The 19110-nt window shown below is 38.2% G+C and overlaps 1 protein-coding gene across 2 annotated transcripts in view; it reads right to left on the bottom strand.

Annotated features, from left to right (window-relative positions):
* The window catches only part of TMEM131 (transmembrane protein 131), a 199288-nt gene that overhangs the window by 51633 nt on the left and 128545 nt on the right, over positions 1–19110 (bottom strand). For both annotated transcript variants that reach the window (XM_060116828.1, XM_060116829.1), the window contains exons 12-23: positions 16301–16409; positions 12963–13071; positions 12134–12287; positions 11872–12042; positions 10697–10807; positions 10472–10606; positions 7863–7967; positions 6460–6546; positions 2792–2944; positions 2614–2689; positions 2334–2451; positions 337–475 (exon numbers count right to left, since the gene is read on the bottom strand). In XM_060116828.1, the coding sequence (XP_059972811.1) occupies positions 337–475; positions 2334–2451; positions 2614–2689; positions 2792–2944; positions 6460–6546; positions 7863–7967; positions 10472–10606; positions 10697–10807; positions 11872–12042; positions 12134–12287; positions 12963–13071; positions 16301–16409 (1467 nt within the window). The remainder of the gene's footprint in view (positions 1–336; positions 476–2333; positions 2452–2613; positions 2690–2791; positions 2945–6459; positions 6547–7862; positions 7968–10471; positions 10607–10696; positions 10808–11871; positions 12043–12133; positions 12288–12962; positions 13072–16300; positions 16410–19110) is intronic.

Below are 19110 nucleotides of genomic sequence, written 5' to 3'. Positions count from 1 at the left end.
GGGACGAAGTGAGAGAGTGGCATGGACATATATACACTACCAAATGTAAAATAGATAGCTAGTGGGAAGCAGCCACATAGCACAGGGAGATCAGCTCAGTGCTTTGTGAACACCTAGAGGGGTGGGATAGGGAGGGTGGGAGGGAGACGCAAGAGGGAGGGGATATGGGGATATATGTATACGTATAGCTGATTCACTTTGTTATACAGCAGAAACTAACACAACATTGGAAAGTAATTATACTCCAATAAAGATGTTAAAAAAAAAAAAAAACGAGCAGATACTTCATAACCCTATTACAGATTTCCCAGAACTGATGTCACTCTGAATACTTACTGAAGAGCAGTTTGTATTAGTAAGGGGAAACCTCATGTGACGGGGTGAGCTGAGGACGGACGGCCAGGAGAGCTCGGCAGTGATTTTTGACAGTATGTTTTTTTGAAGGTCTGTGTTTACTTCAAATATAGCGCTCAATCTAGAAAAACAATTTGTAAGTCACTGTAACAAAATGAAATATTTGAGTTTTCTGAATACAGGAAATTCTATTAGGCTTGTGTACTTGAGAAATTTTATTTGCTCTAATATTTAACTATGCTTTTCATAGAGACATGTATGAAGATGTCTCTATTTTGGCACAAAGAGCTGCCAAAGTATCACTGGTCACCTGTACAGTATTGTTTTCGTACTGAATACAAAAGGGAAAAGGCAGGGATATTCAGATAACATGATGTTATGGGGATCCTAAAGGATCTTGCATGTTTAGTGGAAAGATCCAGACACCAACAGCAGGCAAATATTTTCAGTAGAACTAATAAGAAGGCAGTGCACTGCTTGGCATATGGCTTTTTCCCCACTTGAGATAAAAAAACAAAACAAAATCCTGATACACAATGAAGATATCAGTTACCCCTTCAGGTAACACATATGAGGATTCTGTCCAGATATATATAGTTAAGAGCAATTTTCAGGGCCTCATTTGACTATTTCCCTACTTACGAGTATTTATAAGCCAGCTGTTAAGAACTCAGAGCACATTCCCTAAGGAAACAATATTATAAATGGGGCTAAAGTGCCTGGGCACAAACACTGAAGCCTGTTTTATCCTATAAGACTACTGAATTATGACACCCTAATATTGGTGAGAATACCGGTTTTGTATGACGAGTAACGAATTCTCTGTAACATGCACGCTGAGAAAGTAAGACAAAGGCAGGGGCAGGGAAAATGCCACATTCACTGTGCAACTGGGACACAGTGGCAAAGGGCAGGCAGGGAGCCTGGGTCTTTAGGAGTGAAACACTAGGCTCACAGAGAGGAGAGCAGGGGTTTCAGGGGGCGGGGCGTGAAGAGGTTCCTTGGCAGATGAACCTAGGGCAGCACTGCAAGTTATTTATTCATAATTAGATGTTAAACTGTGGAGGCGACTTGTACCTTACGGTGTCTGCTACGGAACTGTAGAGGACCAAGGAGTGTCTGAATTAGTGTTCTCCTAGTGAGTTCATTAGAAGCAGTCTCTACTAATCTAATTTAAACCATTTTAAAGTTAAAATTTAACTCTCTTTTGCCTTATGAGAACTTTTCACAGCAGATAGTTCAAATAGAAACCTGCAGATTTAATCATTCATGGCTTGAAAATCTTACAGTACTATAAATTGGAAGATCTTGATGATACTGACAAATACATTTCAAATCAGCCAGTGGAGAAGAACAGTTTTCATCAGTTTGCTAGTCAAATTCTCTTCTGAAGTACACAGAAAGATCAAATTTCTATACTGCCACATAAGTGTCTTTGCTTTTGAATCTAGATGTGGTACTGATTTGTCGCTGGGACATTTTCTACCTGCCACAGACATAAGGTGGCGCCCAAGTGAACGGGCCATGCACCCCTAACAGCTCAGCTCTGGAAAGGGAGGAAGCAGTTCTTTTCAGGAGGAGCAGAGACACTCCTCCTCCTGTGAGGTTAAACCTACAAAGTGTTTTCCTAGCCTTTAACAGAGGTCAGTGGTAGGTAGAAACTTTCTTTCTTATGCAAATGGATGTGTCTAAGGTAAACAATGAAGTTATCCTACACAAGGACAACTTCATCGAGTTTCTTTGACTTTAAGGAAGCATCTAGAACGTTGGAAAAAAGACAAAAATGGTAGTGTGCATACTTCGGAGAAACATACAATTACAATGGCAATTCAAGATGCCTCATTATAATTTCCTGAAGATCAGGCATATTTTCTTACCTACAGAGAAATAAAATAACCTAATATAAGAATAACTTTAGAAAGTCATGTTTCATACTGGTAAAGATAGCTCAAATACTTAAATGAAGCAAAACCACTTACTTATGGCCTGAATTTTCCTTTAGTCCCATCCATCCTTTGAACAGGCTTTGATGCAAATCCCAGTCAGCATCCCAAGCGTCTTCCTGCATGGCTATACCAGGCTGTACTTTGGGTTCAGCTAAACCAAGGAGACAAATGGTATGACATACTCAGCCCTTCAAATGATTTCTATAGCATCAAGAGATAGGGATGGGCCTTAAAAGTGGCCGTCTTTTTTTTTATTAAAGAGTATTCTGGGGAGGGAGTGAAGCACATGAGAGAGATCGGCAAGATAACTTACATTTGGACAGAAAAGGCAAGCCAACGTAGCAATGATCCCCACACTGCAGTCCAGGATCAAAATAAACGTTTGCAATCTAGAAAGAGGCACAGGAGAACCATGAATCCCAAATCCACAGAAGGTCACAATAACAAAGTACTAATGGATGGGAATTTTTGCAAGTACAACATTTTCAAACCTTTGATTTTTTCCCTGGCTCCAAATCCTCCTTATTGCCCCGTAATCGTCTGTAGTAAAATCGTGCATCTTCTGACAAAGAGCGTATTTGCTGGATCCTTACCTTCTGTGAGAAGGAATTCATAATATTTAAACTCTGATGAACTAGTTTCCCCTGAAGGAAGAAAACAAACAAACTCATCTGTAAATGGTAGATTTTCTACAGAACACACACTTTAGAGCTGACAGACATATTTCTAGGAAACCAAAGTTCAAAGGACATTTAGAATTTTCAAAAGTTGATAAACTTTACATTTGTAACCAGAGCCCCTCCTCCCAATATATGTATTTTGTTGTTTTTATGGCCTATTACAGATAAATTGGCAGGACAAATCTCTGCAATCTCGTAAAAATGAATTAAAGTAAAAATGTTCACATACTAACAAAGGTACAGAGCTAGCTTTGAATAAAGGAAGCAGTCACTGTCAGTTTGTTAAGAAAGGTTTGATTATACGAAGGCCCGGGGTGCCTTAAAAGTATCCAAATTCAGGATGAAATAACTGAACTCCAAAATCCAAAGCTATTTTCTTTATAAAAGAAAAATACTATTTGTGCCAAAGAGAAATTAGACATTTTTTAAAAACACAGGTTATCAAGCATCATATTAAAACAGCATACAGATTAAATCATTAAATTACGAATGATTGCTCTTATCAGCTACATGCTTCTCTCTATGACAGGGTACCAGATTTTAAATAAAAAATTACATGATTCAAATAATCATCAGTAAGAATCATATTATAATATTTTACTTTCTTTTGTTTGAATACAGAACCAGAATCCTATAACCTGATTCCTAGCCATTTGAAGAACTCTCTAAAATGACCAGACCTGCTGGTCTAATATTTGGTATTGAAAGACAAAGAAGTCAGGACTTCCCTGGTGGTCCAGCAGTTAGGACTCCCGCTCCCGGTGCAGGGAGCCTGGGTTTGATCTCTGATCAGGGAACTAAATCCCACATTCCACAACTAAAAGATCCCACGTGCTGCAACTAAGACCTGGCACAGCTGAATAAATAAACGTTAAAAAAAAAAAAAAAAGACAAAGAAGTTAAGAAAATGAACAGTAAAAGGAGTTGAATGATGGTGCAGTTAAGACTAACACTCAACATTTACAGTCTAACCAGAGTAGAAAGATGTTAGAGGGTGGGGACGCTGCTGTGAGGATAAGCACATAAGAGAAGAAAGCAGAAGCCTATGCTGAGTCCTGGCTTGGCCTCCAACCAGTTGTGTCTTCCCGGCAGTTACCTGGTCTTCATGCACCTGTAATAACTACTATTCTTGTGTCCACGTCTTGTCTCTCAGGGGAATGGTGGGGATCAAAAGAGGTAACAGATACAGAAGTTCATTTTATAATGGTATTCAAATATGAAGTATTAAACTGTGAGTTATTTGAAATGTTCATTCTGAAGTATGAAGTTTTCATCACTTGGCTCTAGTAGTCTCCATCTGATAAGAGATTTTACAGAATTTCATGACTGTTATGGGCTGAATGTCTGTGTGCCCCCCCACACTCACATGTTGAAATCCTAACCCCCCAGTGTGATGGTATCAGGAGGCAGGGCCTTCGGGAGGTGATCAGGTCATGAGGGTAGAGCCCTCATGAACGGGATTAGTGCCCTTAAAAGAGACACAAGAGCTTGCCCTCCCTGTCTGCTCTTTTGGCTGTGCGAGGATACAATGAGAAGATGCCCATCGGCAAACCGAGGAAGTAGGCCCTCACCAGACACCAGATCTGCTGGTGCCTTGATGATGGACTTCCCAGCCTCCAGAACCATGAGAAATAAATGTCTGTTGTTTAAGCCACCCAATCTATGGTAATTTGTTACAGCAGCCCAATTAAGACCAATTATCAAGTTAATTTGTAATTCCAAGCAAATATCTGATCCTATAAGCCATCTGAAGATACCTGAAAGCTTAATCTGAAGTACTGCAAAACCAACACCTTGTTTTTATAGATGCCTTCTCATTTACTCTGTCCATGAGCCTTTCACATTGTCATCTACTGAATTATTCCCTTCCAGGATTTATGCAGGGATCAAGGAGATCATGGATTGAAAAGGAAATTGAAGGTTCTTTTGGATAAATAATGAAGTCAAGAGTTCTGTATAGTCGTACAAAGTGGAATGATAAGAAGACAAAGATTTAATTAAGACCCAAACTTAGGGGTGCTGAACCTATTAATTCAAATTTATATTTGAAGCTAATTTATATTTAAGGAGCTAAATTTTGAATTTAGGTTTTATCGTATATAGCATTAAGAATCTGCAATGTACTGTTTCTCTTAACCTGTCAGGTCTCCTACCACAGCTGAGAGACACTTCCATCTGCTCCAAGGCGTCCTGAATCGACTACACTATCTTCCTGCAAAAGGTGGCCTCCTGGTTTCCCCGTTTCTTTCCTCCCTGTTCTCCAGGCTCAAACTCTGTGTCATATTCTGGAGTCCTCTATCTACCTACCTACCCATACCTGTTTCCATTAGTATGACCTCCTCAAGAAATTCAAGTACAGTTCAAACGGTTCATCTGAAATGTCTCTTGCCTATGTTCTCTTTTTCATTATTTTGCTCCTTCATCCACCCATTATCTACTAGATATCTGCTACTTGGGGTATAAGATCCCTCATCTCTTTCCCACCGGATCTCAGAGTCTTGTTGGGGAGACCAACACATAAGGCAACTTTGGCAGCACAATGTGAGGCTTGCTGCAAGAGAAGTAATCTCAAATTGTTTCAGAAGCACACATGAAATAACAAGTACTGTCTAGTGAAGAAATCTTCAGAGAGGAAATGACAATGGAATTGGATCTTGAAAGACATGCAGGAGTTCTTGAAGGTAGGAGAGGAGGAAGGGCAGCCAAGGCAGGTGAGCAGCAAAGGTGTGGAGGTATGAAAGCGATCTACTGCCTCTGCCAACGCCCTAAGCTCAAACCTCCCTTTGACTCTTTCCTTGTGGACCCTGGCCAGAGTCTCTGGGTTGGCTTCCAGGCACACTAGTGCTACTCCCAGACGTGTCCTACATTTACTTCTGCCAGAGAGCTAGTCTTGAAAGCTTAACTCTGACAATGTCCAGCCTCTGCTCAAAAACTTTAGATTTTCATGGACTTAAGTGCATTGCATTTTTTTCATGCTATCACTCCAAGGTACCATTCCATCTTCTCTCTTGAAACTTCCCTGCATTCCTGTAAAACTGGACGACTCACCACTGCCTAAAGCCATCTCAGACTTTGCTGCCTGTGTCTCTATTCAGGTTGTTCCCTGGGCCCTGAATGCCATTCTTGCTACCCCTTGTCTCTCCCTGCCAGGAGAAATTCCAAGCCAATTCACATGGCACCTTCATCAATTAGATACGTATTTTCTCCACAGCATGTTATTTTTCACCTTTTAGGGCAATTTCTACATCCTGCTCTACGTCTATGAATCATGGGCCCATTTCTCATTCTAGACTGAAAACTTTTTGAGAGAAGGGACTATTTCTTATTCTTCGTAATGTCTCCTAAAGAAGTTGGTTCAATGTCTTACCTTAAAATAAGTGATTAATAAAGAGTAACTGACTTTATTGTTGAATTCTAGGAACATAAAGGCAAAGAGAAAAAAAATTAGCAAGAAGAAGGCTACAAATGAACTGTCTTACTGGAAAAGAAGGTGGAAGAACCATATGCTTTGGGAAGCAAGTCAGAGAACCCACTGCGATCACAGCTTTCACGGGAATTGTTAGGATCTGTGGAGGGAAGAAGCAAACCACAGAGAAATGAGTGTTTCAGTCGGCGATTGACACTGACAGTTGTTGCAGGGGGACAGTTATTTTGGGGGATTAAAAGAACCAATCTTGGGATGTATATTAGCATTAACCAACTGATAAGCAAAATTAAAATCACCCATGGATACTGTTTAATCTATCCATGTGCTTCATAAAATGCACTGAAATACAATAAATTTCCATGTACTTCTCAATGATTCGATGAAAACATGGTAAACAAGACCAAACAATAGGGAAGGAATGAAGAACAGATTTTTCATAATATAGGTTACTTTGTAGATTATTAATTTAAAAAGTAAAGTTCAATTATTCTCCTAAAACAATGAATGAAAAATCCAGCATTTTCTAAAGTTACATAGCTCTCTACTTTTTGTACTCAGCAATAAATTAACATCAAGCTAATTTGAAAAAATGAGTTGAACGTTCCAGATTTTGAATCTCAACTCGTATACTCTTAGTTGCAATTCACAAAGATACTGATGCTTTGCTAAGATATGAAGTGTACTTAATCCTATCAAAAGTGATAAACGTGGATTCCTTATTTTTGGAGGTAGTTTGACATACTCCCAACATATCATTTATTATTAAATGACCAATTCTGTTTATTCTGAATTAGTTTTCTTTCATGCGGGGGTTGTATGTACTGAACAGATAGGAGAACAAGGGTAGCAACTTGCTGACTTTAGCAGTGCTCGACGTCCCAAAGAGCTCTGAAATAATAAATCAAAATATTTAGGTGTGGCAGAAATATGCCTCTTCAAAGCCTCATTGAATGCAACATGTCAAACCCCACAAAAAGCCTTTAAAAAGTTCACTGATTTTCACTTGGTTCCTTGACTTAGAATGACATGTAAATATGATTGTGAGAACTCAAATTAAGATGGGATTTCTTGACTCTATCTTCCTTTTTGGAAATGTTACACAGGAAGATATTTATGACCTCAGAAAAGAGAGAGACCTGTCTCAGGAATTTCAGTCAGGGTCTGTGCAATGCTACAACTATTTGTAAGCAGGCTTCTAACAGCAATTCTAAATGTGCCAAATGCATTTTTCTGAAGTTGTTTTTAGTCCAAAGATTTCGGTTTTATCAGAAAACTATGAGCTAATGAACACCAATATTCTGTAAACTATTCTCAAAAGCTCAGTTTTTAAGGCATGAAAGTGGTAAACTGTAACTTTCTGAGTAAACTTAGTTCTCTGTTTCTATAAAAACAAAAAAAGACTGAATTATTCAGAAAGACCCCATTGACATGAATCCCTATAAATTAAGTCCTTACCTCATAGTCTGTTGTGATCTGTATGGCCCCATCATGAATCCCTTCCAGTTTTTTTGCAGTAAGTTTGACTCTGAACACTGCAAAATATCCTGAAGCTAATATTACCTGTATGTAGGAGAAATGAAATCATTCATCAGCCTTGCTGGCTGAAGTTTTCTATTAAAATGGAAAAGAAAGCTACAGTGATAAACTGACTTCAAAATCGTAACCTGTACCAGTGTAACACTGAATTACCATATCATCACATACAAATATCTCAAAATAATGCCCATCCCTGGATGTTTATCTACTATACTTATTCCATGGGCCACTGAGAAAACTGGTTCCCTGAGGAACAGCTGACTTCTCAGCTGCAAAGCTGGGGAGGGGTGTGGCCCTCACACCCCAACCGTGTACATGCAGGGTCAAAGCGGGTGAGAGCTGCAGCAGAGGGACACAGCCTTCCACTCACCCTTTGGCCGCATTTGGGCACAAGTATTAATACATACAAAGTTGGTTATGCTTCAAGTTCTGAATTTAACTCTGTCATGTTTTAATAACCACGTCTTCAGATCCACTGAGATTGGATCATATGGCAACATCAAAAATCATGGCAAGAAGGAAAAGTTAAGCAATAAAAATGTGAAAGAAAGGAGAATGTGGATCTTGTTTTCTCAGGCTATTTGCTGATGTTTCTGGCACTTAACCTTTTCAATCATGATACTTCCAAAAAACATGAAAGTCAATTTGTGAAGTTGTACTTTAGTTTGTAGTAGTTATATTTTACCCAGAGTTCACATTTACCTCAAAATAACAAATGTTGATATGCCAAACATACTCACTTTCCCCCTTTTATAAGCATTTCTGTGTTGGTTTTGTGCAATTCTAACGTTTTCATCATGACTCTAACCAGCCAAATAAGAGCATGTGTCTCAAGAGCGCAGAGAGCTGTTGGCAATGTGTGTTTCATAAGGAACAGGATCCTTATTTAGTTCATAGGTCTGGCTTTTTGGAAAACAGGTGGAAAGCAGTTGAAAGTTTAGGCATTACAAACTTAAAAAAACACATATTGTGGAGTTGCTATTTTGAAGCTGGCAACTCACGACAACTTCCTCTTTTAAGTAAGCGTTCATCACAGTGATCTCATCTTTCTGCCCCTTGTTTTTGTTTATACAGTTTTATATAAAACCTAATTCTAAAACCCTAAAGTTTCAAGCAGGCTTCATGTTACTGAGTGGACCTCTCATATTTAAGTAGTAAGTGTTAACACATGTTATTTAGTACGAGGAAATGATCCAGAGTCCTAAAATTATTAATTTATAATGTCTTATAAAAAACAGTATAATTCAACCATCTCAGATTAGATATACATACAATTTTACTGTAACTTCATTACTGAAATGAACACATTAATGGCTGGTCTCATTATTATCCTTTTCCAGCACTCTATTCGTATTAAAAATAAAACCTCAGCTGGGGTGACAAATATTACTTCTCATGGGCATATCCTTTTTTGTTTTAAAAGGAGGCTTTATTTATGAATCAAGTTTAAAACATTATAAATTATTAAAATGCAAACACCCATACATCGACCACAATATCTGATTATGTAGCTTGAATGCCACACAACTGCAATTAGAATACACATTATTTAGTACTATTTCCCACTTTTTCAGAAATCCTTTTCCAAATTTCTACATACAATCGTATTTATAGCTTTTTATTTGCTTTAATATTCAGTCATACAATCATGACTTTATGCATTTGGCTGTTTCCAGTTATCTGGAATTATTAATAATGCTATCACAAACATCTGCATTCTCACAGCTTTTGGCTCTTTAAATTACTTCCATGGGAAAAATTCCCAGGGGTGGTATATATTGCCAGATTGTCCTCCAAAAAACCTATTTTGGGGGATGTTTAAATGTTTAAGTCAATTTTTATGACCTATGGCATTCCATGGAAGCATATTTGTCAATAACCTCTGTGCATAAGGACATTTGCTTTTCCTTTTGTAAAACTGCCACGAGAAGTTCTATGCTAACCTACAGATGACATATGTTCTGCTCCTTCGAAGTCATACAAGGTGATTCTACTAATTCTGTTCTGAGTAGGTATAAACTCCAAGTTCTCTTTTCAGTAGTGGTCAGGGCTTAGACTGCTATATTCATTTACTCTTGTTTCATGCTCTTTTATGACCAACTGTACATAAGATAGAGTAAAAGTATATAGGGAGATCCACACAGAGGTCCACCAAACGATGTTTGCCTCACTGATACTCTCTTCTAATCAGTACAGAGAATTGACCAGAAATATTACTGTATAACTGAAAACACCTTCTATCAATGTGCAGGGCTCTCTCTTCTGCCTAGTGAATTCAGTGAACACAGGATTAGTTTACTACCCATGGGAATTTCTCCTGTAAGGACACTTGTGTTACAACTTAACTCCTTTGCGTCTCAAGGGCTCTCTCACCATGAAAGGAAGCGGTTTCAGTAGACTACCTATAAGGTCCTTTCAACATCAAATAGCCAGTGCTATTGTAACTCTCATAAAATTATTACGATGACTAGTCTTCTATTTGAGGTTTACTATCTAAGTGTAAGGAAACAATAAAAAAGTTAACTTACCGATGACTGGTCTGATAAAGAGGATTTTTCTAACTCTGGAAGGCTTGAGATTATTGTAGTTCTATTGCCTCTTTCAGTAGCTACGAGTTCTATTGATAAACCATCTCCAATGATATGCCAACTTTTTATAGCCAACTTAAAAAAGAGAAAGATATGAAAGTGATTATTGCGGCACTAGCATAAAATCCTTAAATGTGACTTAGAATAAAAACAAATTTTTTTTACCTCAATTGGGTTGCTGTTTATAATTGCAAATAAAATATTACTTGCTTCTGTAGCACTCAGTATACCAAAATCTATGAAACGTTCTTCTATTTTGGGGGGTAATACAAAGTACTGGAAAGATATAAAAGAACTAGATTAAATGTAAAGTCACACTTATGTAAGAGAATGTTATCAAGAAAAAGTAACTGTACTAAGATATACTAAGGTTCCTATATTTTATGTAAATATACACATACATAATATATAATTAAGAACTTTGGACAATGGAAATATTTTGATTACTCAGAAATGAAAACACTCATGGCCTCTACTGAATTGCTAGTTCTCCTCTGAAGGCACATAAAAGCAGCAGGAAACTAAAGTGCTAGGTTAGGTTAAGTGGAGCCCTGGAGAATTAGGCAAAAAGTCCTCAGTCTCAGCAAACATCACACATTCATGAAAGCAGCTACAAACCAGTAATCATTTAAGCAAAAGAAATGCAGAAGGAGTGGTATAATAGTGACGGTCCCTTCAGCTCTAAAATTCTTATTGATGCTAGCTTTTTGGAGAACTACATGTCTCTGTTTTCACTTTCTTTTTTTCTTTTATATCTTTCCTATCAGTTTTCTTTCTTAACCAACTTCTTTCATTGATAATTTTAGGCACAGCTTTGTTTGGATTTTTTTACCTGGCTTATTTTCTGTACTAGAAAGACCTTTATTTCCTTTCCTGCCGTATTTAGGTGACGATTCCAGCTGTGTCTTTCCCATCTACTCCCTCTTTCTTATCTGGTTCTCTTCTTCATTCTTGCACTTCCTGGTTTTGGTCATCTCTTCCCTACAGAGTTTTCTTTTCACCCGCCCTGTAGTATTTCTTCCCTGCTTATTATCTTTCTTCCACTTAGCCTGTTTTTAGCTTCCCCATGACTATGACAGTTTAAAAGCAAAACCAAGAGAAAGTGGAACGTGGAAAAGATCTAAGCAGAGGCGTAACTAGAAGAGTCAACTGCATCGTGAGGAGACATGGCCGCTGGGAGGGTGAAAATCTTGTAAGTACCGACAAGGGAGGAATTAGGACAACTTGTAAAGCACAGAAATAGCAAAATTTAAGTGTGTGCAACACAACTGCCTGATAGTAGTTGAAAACACAAAAGACGTGTAGGGAGTTTAAATTTTAAAGGTAGATAGCATACTTACATCTAAAAAACCCGTGTATACCCGCACAGGTAAATGAAACTTAGAGGCATTGGTAATAAGTAAAATATTGTTATCTATGTGCATGGATGATGTGGATGGCATAAAAAACAGAGTAAAAATGTATCCTGATCCATTTGGAAGAATTAAGACTGGTTTGCTGAAGTTGTGAACCTAGGAAATGATGGGAGAGAAAAAACAATGTGTCAGCATCATTTGCTTGGCAGATCAGTAAACTTAAAAGTATAAGGGTTCCCAGACATACTTTAAACATTGTTTTGGCTTCTTCTGGTAGCAACACATCATGAATGAGGATCGCAAAACTGAAAGTGTTAGTGAGGTAAACTGGCCTTTCCACGGGATCAGCAGGACTGTCTCGGATGTGAAATAGTGTTGCAGAGTGATCAAATCCCAAATAACTATTTGAAAAAAACAAAAACAAAATAAATTATTTTTGTTTCCACGTGTTAATTTAAAATCCAAGTTCTTTTGCTGTGAGTAATAATTTACGTTCAGCATTAGGACTGTTATTAAAGAATTAAGACTATAAACATTTTAGTGGTTGACCACATGGAGTCCCTGCCATGCTGGACATTAAACTATTATTGGTTAAAGTATAATTAGAAAATGAACTACATATATTATTGCCCATTTATAAAAAGCTGTAATTCTAGAACAGTGTTTTAACGAGTCTATAAAGGAATATAAATGATTTTGTTTCAAGTGACAACATTCTTTAATAACAAGCCAGAGCCACTTGCATGTTACAAAAAGAATTACAGAAAGGAAATGGTTCAAATGGTTTAAAAATCACAGATTCATTTTTCTCTTGTATTATGGAATCATTAAGACTTCATTTAAGCCCAAATCATATCATCCCATTTACCTCTTTCTTCTAAAAAAGTAAAAAAAATAAACAAAATACAGGAGATTTTTCTCCTTTATAGTTGAAGTTGTTCTTCTCAACACGAATTCCGTGGAGTTTATATGAATTTGGCTACTCTTTTGCTAAGATCAATGAATTTACTGATTAATAAAAAGTTAATTTACTGATTAATACAAAGTTATAAAGTTTATTTTAAAGAAAAACTCACCCATCTAAAACCTCTGCTTGATATGGTATTTCAAGTTTAGAATAACTCTTTTCCTTTGCTTTAACAGTTATTTTCCCAGAAAACTGAGATGGTTTTTTTGCCTTTGATGCTGAAAGGAAACATAAAACATAATCTGTCACCTTTTGCTACCAAAGAGTTTATACAGAGGAGGATGAGAGTGACTTTGCATGTGGACTGACAAAATCTTAAGAAGCTGAGCTTTCAAACTGGCACAAAGAATACTTTTACAACATTTTAATTGAAATATCACATTTTTCATACAAAAATGGAAAGATATTTAAATTTTCCTGTAATGGGATAAACAGGTAAGGAATTAGCAAGTGAACACAATTCAGGAGGAAAAGCGCTATATCTGAGCTACTTCTCTACAGCCATAAGCTTTGGCTTTACCTACAGCAGGGTTTCTCAACCTTGGCACTACGAACATTTTAGGCCAGGTAAACTCGCTGTTGGGTGGCAGAGTGGCTGTCCCTGTGCTCTGCGGGATGTCGGGCGGTGCACAGGACGGCCTCTTGCTAGACATCAGCTGTGACAACCAGAAGTGTCTGTAGACATTGCCAAACATCCCCTGGGAGGCAAAACTGCCCAGCCCCCCAAACTGAGAACTGCTGGTTTACAGCTGGATTAAGAAATAACATTCCTTGTGTGGCCAGAGTCTTGCTATAAATACCAATAAAGTAGCCTGGTGCAAAAAAATGTCAAGAGTTATGAGCTCTGACTTTTTGTATTAGCCAACCCTAACCTATAGTGTAAGAGGAGGCATATACCCTCCCTGCCATCATATTGTCCTCACAGATGAAGTAAAACCTTTAAGTTTTGTAGCACTTCTGAATTATTCCATCTGGAATTACAGAAAAGAGTCAGTTGGATCCAATCTGTGTACCCATTAGATGTTCTTTCCAAAGCAAATAAAGAAGCTGTGTATCTTTATCCCCTTTAAGTACTTCAGGAACACTTCCACTTATGAGAAGAATTTATATGTAAGTTCTGCAAATGTTTGTTATCCAACTTTAGCACAAAAAAAGAATAACAAAAAAATTGGTATGACACCTAGTATGCGGCTCTGTACAGACGGTGCAGATTCAGATTTTTGAAACTCCCATTAAACCTCGTTTCTTTCTGCTTACTGTAGAGCCGTTTCTGGATACTTTAAATTTTTTTTTCTTTTGCTATTTATTCTGACATAAGGCTGATAACAAGGGCCATAATTTAGGCATTTCATAGTATCTTATCAAGTTATATTTTAGCAATGAAGTGGTCAAAACCTCAAGAAAATTCAGTTAAAAATCATAGGGCCTCCCTGGTGGCGCAGTGGTTGAGAGTCCGCCTGCCGATGCAGGGGATGCGGGTTCGTGCCCCGGTCTGGGAGGATCCCATATGCCGCGGAGCGGCTGGGCCCGTGAGCCATGGCCGCTGGGCCTGCGCGTCCGGAGCCTGTGCTCCGCGGCGGGGGAGGCCACAGCAGTGAGAGGCCCGCATACCGCAAAAAGAAAAAAAAAAAAAAATTAAAAAATCATAAAGAATCATGACTTGATGAGACATGCTTGCTTGGTAAGTGAACACTGTGGAATTAATATTCATGGCACATTCTGAAATTTTTAATTTTTAATTAATTAATTAATTAATTTTTTTGGCCATGCCTCTCTCTCGGCTTGCAGGATCTTAGTTCCCCTAACAGGGACTGAACCCAGGTGAGTGGACCGCCAGGGAGTTCCCCTGAAAATTTTAAAAGTTAAGTAAAACAAGCATTTCTTGATTGATTTTCACAGCAATCTTAAGGGTAATACCATTTGTACTGGAATCCGGGGTGGTGATGGGAGAGGTGGGAGGTGAAAGGTGGAGGGATTTTCCCACAATAATAAAAACCACTTTTAAGAAATGTAGCACCTGCTTTAAAAGATGCTTTCCCTTGTCTCTGTGTTAAATTTTAAATCATTTCTTTAAGAAACACTTATTTTGGAGTCTGTGATCTCAGAACCACCATTCCTGACTTTCATTTATCTCAGTGGAAATAGTCACTGTATTGTCAATACAGGAGCTGGAAAAGAAGAATGGGGGGAAGTACACAGCACAGCTGCCCCAGTGTATACCCCCCACTCCATGGATTTATCAGAAGGGTAGGTCCTACATGTGGTTCTTGGGGTCAGAAATTATTACTGGTTTCTCTGTTTCTCCGTAAGGGAAGACAATGTACCTACTGATACTGACACTGATACTGGTGGTCATGGCTGGTATCTTAGCAACACAGAAGACAATTTATCACACATTTGGAAATATCTGTGCTATCAAGCCTTCTACAATACTGATTATTTCCTGACAGCTGGACTATGGAAGTACGTCATGTATTTAATCTTAACTTCTTTGGGAGTTTTCTCTGAGCTCACAGGATGAACACTGTGCTGGCAGCCAACTGTGCAGTTGCTCCAGATTCTCCCCAGACTCTCCATGTGCATGGAGTGAGCACAGATGCTCTCACAAACACTGTGCCACACTCAGTAGGTCACTCAGTGACCAAATATTCTCTTCTGATGAGGAGCTTAGTTGTAAAATGTGGACTATGAGCAAAGATGGCTTTATCATGAGGCCAAAGCTTAAGCTTCAGGGCTCCTCACTTGCCCGTGCCCTTATGAGAAAAGTCCCACTTGGAGTTTCAGCTTTCATTAAATTTAAATTACATATACAGTTAGACAGCCATTACGTCACTACTCAAAAAATTTTATGACAGCAAATTCAGTACATGTTCTAGTAAAGTGGGCAAAACTGAATAAAAACATGCTATTAAGATATGTTAAAGTCTGGGTTAATATTTCAAATGTCAAAATACACAATATACATGTTTGAAATAATTGTTATCTAATTTGACAATTCTATCATGAAGGCAGTTAGTTTAGGTAGGACAGTCTGCCTTGTTAACAAAAGCCAATATATGGAAATGTTACAGAAAATACTTTATTTCTGCTCTTAAATTCAAACATGCTTCTGAAATTCAAATATTCACTTAATTAAAAAAATTAATGACTTCATAATTAAGGCAAAGCATAATAGGTATGTATGTGAAAGAGCCCAGATAACAAAAATTTAATTCCAATCCTAATGTATTTGCTAATATTAATTTAGGTTTATGAAGTTATAATATTTTCTTTCGTGAAACAATCAAATAAGAGTTGGTGATGATTTACAAGAAAAACCAACCTAACCAGTACTATAAAATCTGACTGTAAAATGGTCTGGGTTTCTATATTAAGATGTCAACATAGATGCCTTCTAATTTATCAAAATAAGAGCACTCTATCAGAGAGAAAAAGTTGAATACTTACCATCAAAGCTGATACTTGCAACCTTGGTATATTTACTTTCTGAAGCTTTTAATGTAATTGGTTTAAAGTGTACCGTTATAGCGTCATTTTGTGGTGTAGGTCGAACACTCTGCAAAGAGAAAAATTTACATAGCATTATTTTAGTCTAGTCGTTCAGTTTATAGTGAAAAGTAAAGCAGAATCAAAACTTGAAAAGTTTAACTTTATGTGGTCCCTTTAAATAGAGTTGGCTAAGCTGTTAAGACCTCAAATTAACTTCATTAGACTATTTTTATGAAATAAAACGATGACCAGAAGGAAAATGATAAAGCGACTGTAAGAAGTACAATGGGTATGAATACATAAAATAGAAGAAAAGGTATTTATTTGCTAAATGAATGCCTAATTTATGTATAAGAGAAGGGGACATGAGGACTTATGACAGGGTCTGCACTCCCAGCTGTGGGGTGAACCGTGAGGAGGCGGATGGCAGGGACGCGCAACCTGGAAGAGGTCAGAACGCTTTCAACTTAACAAAGTAAGAGCTTTCTGTTCAAACAACTAAACCTAAAACAACAACAACAACGAAACAGTAAAAGCTTGCACTTTTTGAGCAAGCTTAAAAAATAAATACTATTTAAGTGCAGTTACTTTTTTAATATGATAATCCGCACTGACACAAAGCATTTTTCATGGGAAGGGCCCTTAAAGATACCAACTTCCTTCCCTGTTTTACAGATGAAGGACACCTTGCAATATTGAGTGATGTTTCAACAGCTTGGCATCCAGAGACAGAACTGGAAACCAGCTGTCCTGACTCGGTCCAGGGCCCTTCACCTGGCATCCTACTGCCCAAACATATACTAATGAAAATCATGGTATCGAACACAAGTCTTGATCAAAAATCTTCTTTTAGAATGCAATTTGAATATTACTTTGATTTCAGAACACTTCTGGGATTTCTGCTGAATTTTCAGGGGCTTTATAAACTTGTCAAAGCGAGATGTTTCCAGTAGAAAGGAACACTCATCAGGCAATCCCGCTAACATGGGCACAATCAGATCCCCATAAGCCACCAGGTTCTTCCCCCAGCTTCCCACCCACCTTTTCTGCTCATTTATATAGGTGGAATCTGCCTATAGAGAATAAGGACAGTCCTTTGAAGGCACAAGAAGCACCTCAGAAGAGTGTGAGGAAAAGCAGTCTCTTGCATTGTGTTTCAATCATAGGAAACAAAGGTGGTTACATACAGAGTGATGACAGACACTGCTTTTTAGTCCCAGTCAGCAGGGCGCCTCCCTTCCCACTGCTGTTAGTCCTCAGCTGTTCGGGTGTCTTTACTAGGCCTGGGATGATAGCCCTGCAGTCTCCTGTGCTAGAAATCTTAATTGCCTTAGCTCTTGGCCTCAGGCTTTCCCAGCATTTTAACTCTTTTTCTTTCTTCTTCTTTGAGAACTCCTCATTTGCTTTTTTTTTTTTTTTTTTTTTTTGCGGTACGCAGGCCTCTCACTGTTGTGGCCTCTCCCGTTGCGGAGCACAGGTTCCAGACGCGCAGGCTCAGCGGCCATGGCTCACGGGCCCAGCCGCTCTGCGGCATGTGGGATCTTCCCAGACCGGGGCACAAACCCGTGTCCCCTGCATCAGCAGGCGGACTCTCAACCACTGCGCCACCAGGGAAGCCCCTCATTTGCTTTTGAATCTCTAATGGAGCTGGGAGTTGACTGGTTCATATCAATATATTTACTATCAATAAGCTTCCTGTTATTAGCAATCATTTAAAGTATGAATCTCTTCATTCCTTGAAGGGTATGTATGTATGTATATATGTATACGTGTGTGTGTGTGTGTGTGTGTGTGTATTTTTAACAGTAAAACAAAGCGGTTTGACTTTAAGATAAACTACAAACTGGACAAAAGGTTCATTTGGTTTCATCACACTACACTAAAAACTTTTTCCGAAGGAAAGGAAAGCATTATAGAAGTACATGTGAGACCCAGAGTGATGAGTTTACAACAGAAGGATACTAACTATTTAACCAGCAGTGTGAGTCTGAGTAAGCTGCCCATTTACTCTAGGCCTTATTTCTCCCACCCATAAAATCCTAGGGGTTGGATTAGATTTTTTTCTAAGTTTCCACCTATCTGAAAAATTTTGTGATTCTATTAATTTTGCTGTCTTTTTGGTGGGGGGCTGCACCACACAGCACGTGGGATCTTAGTTCCTTAACCAGGAACCCAGATTGAACCCGGGCCCCCTGCAGTGGAAGTGCAGCGTCTTAACCACTGGACCACCAGGGAAGTCCCTAATTATGCTGGGTTTTTTTTTGAATTAGCCATATTTATCCTGAGGTCAGGATTTGTTAGAGAGATGACCGTATAAAGCCTTACAGTTTACAGAGGACACATACGGTTCCTAATTCTTTCACTTGCTCTATTGATTATGATACAGCAGCAAGGGAACCTTGACCATTTTCAAACACACTTAAAGAATGTAAGTGGTGGTTCATCAGTAACAAGCACAACCCCATGCCAGAAACAGCTAAGCAATGGTATCTATTACCATAGATAGTCACAGTAAGTAGTAAGAACTAAGAATAAATATTTGATGAAAAAAATGTTTTTCTCACATGAAACACACTTTAGGATTTTTCTTACCGGAGGAAAACTTTACATTCAGTATTATTACCTTAAAACATGTCACACTAACTGTAAAATAATATTCAACTGACTCCTGTTTTATACAAATGGTCTAAATTAAATTGTTCACCTGTTACCATTAAAAGAAAAAAAATCCCCCAATCAGTTAAAACCTGTTTTCCAAGGAAACAAAA

Source organism: Mesoplodon densirostris, chromosome 14 (genome assembly GCF_025265405.1).
Source record: "Mesoplodon densirostris isolate mMesDen1 chromosome 14, mMesDen1 primary haplotype, whole genome shotgun sequence".
Taxonomy (NCBI): domain Eukaryota; kingdom Metazoa; phylum Chordata; class Mammalia; order Artiodactyla; family Ziphiidae; genus Mesoplodon; species Mesoplodon densirostris.
The sequence above is the reverse complement of the archived record's forward strand: the minus strand, read 5'-3'. Positions and strand labels throughout refer to the sequence as shown.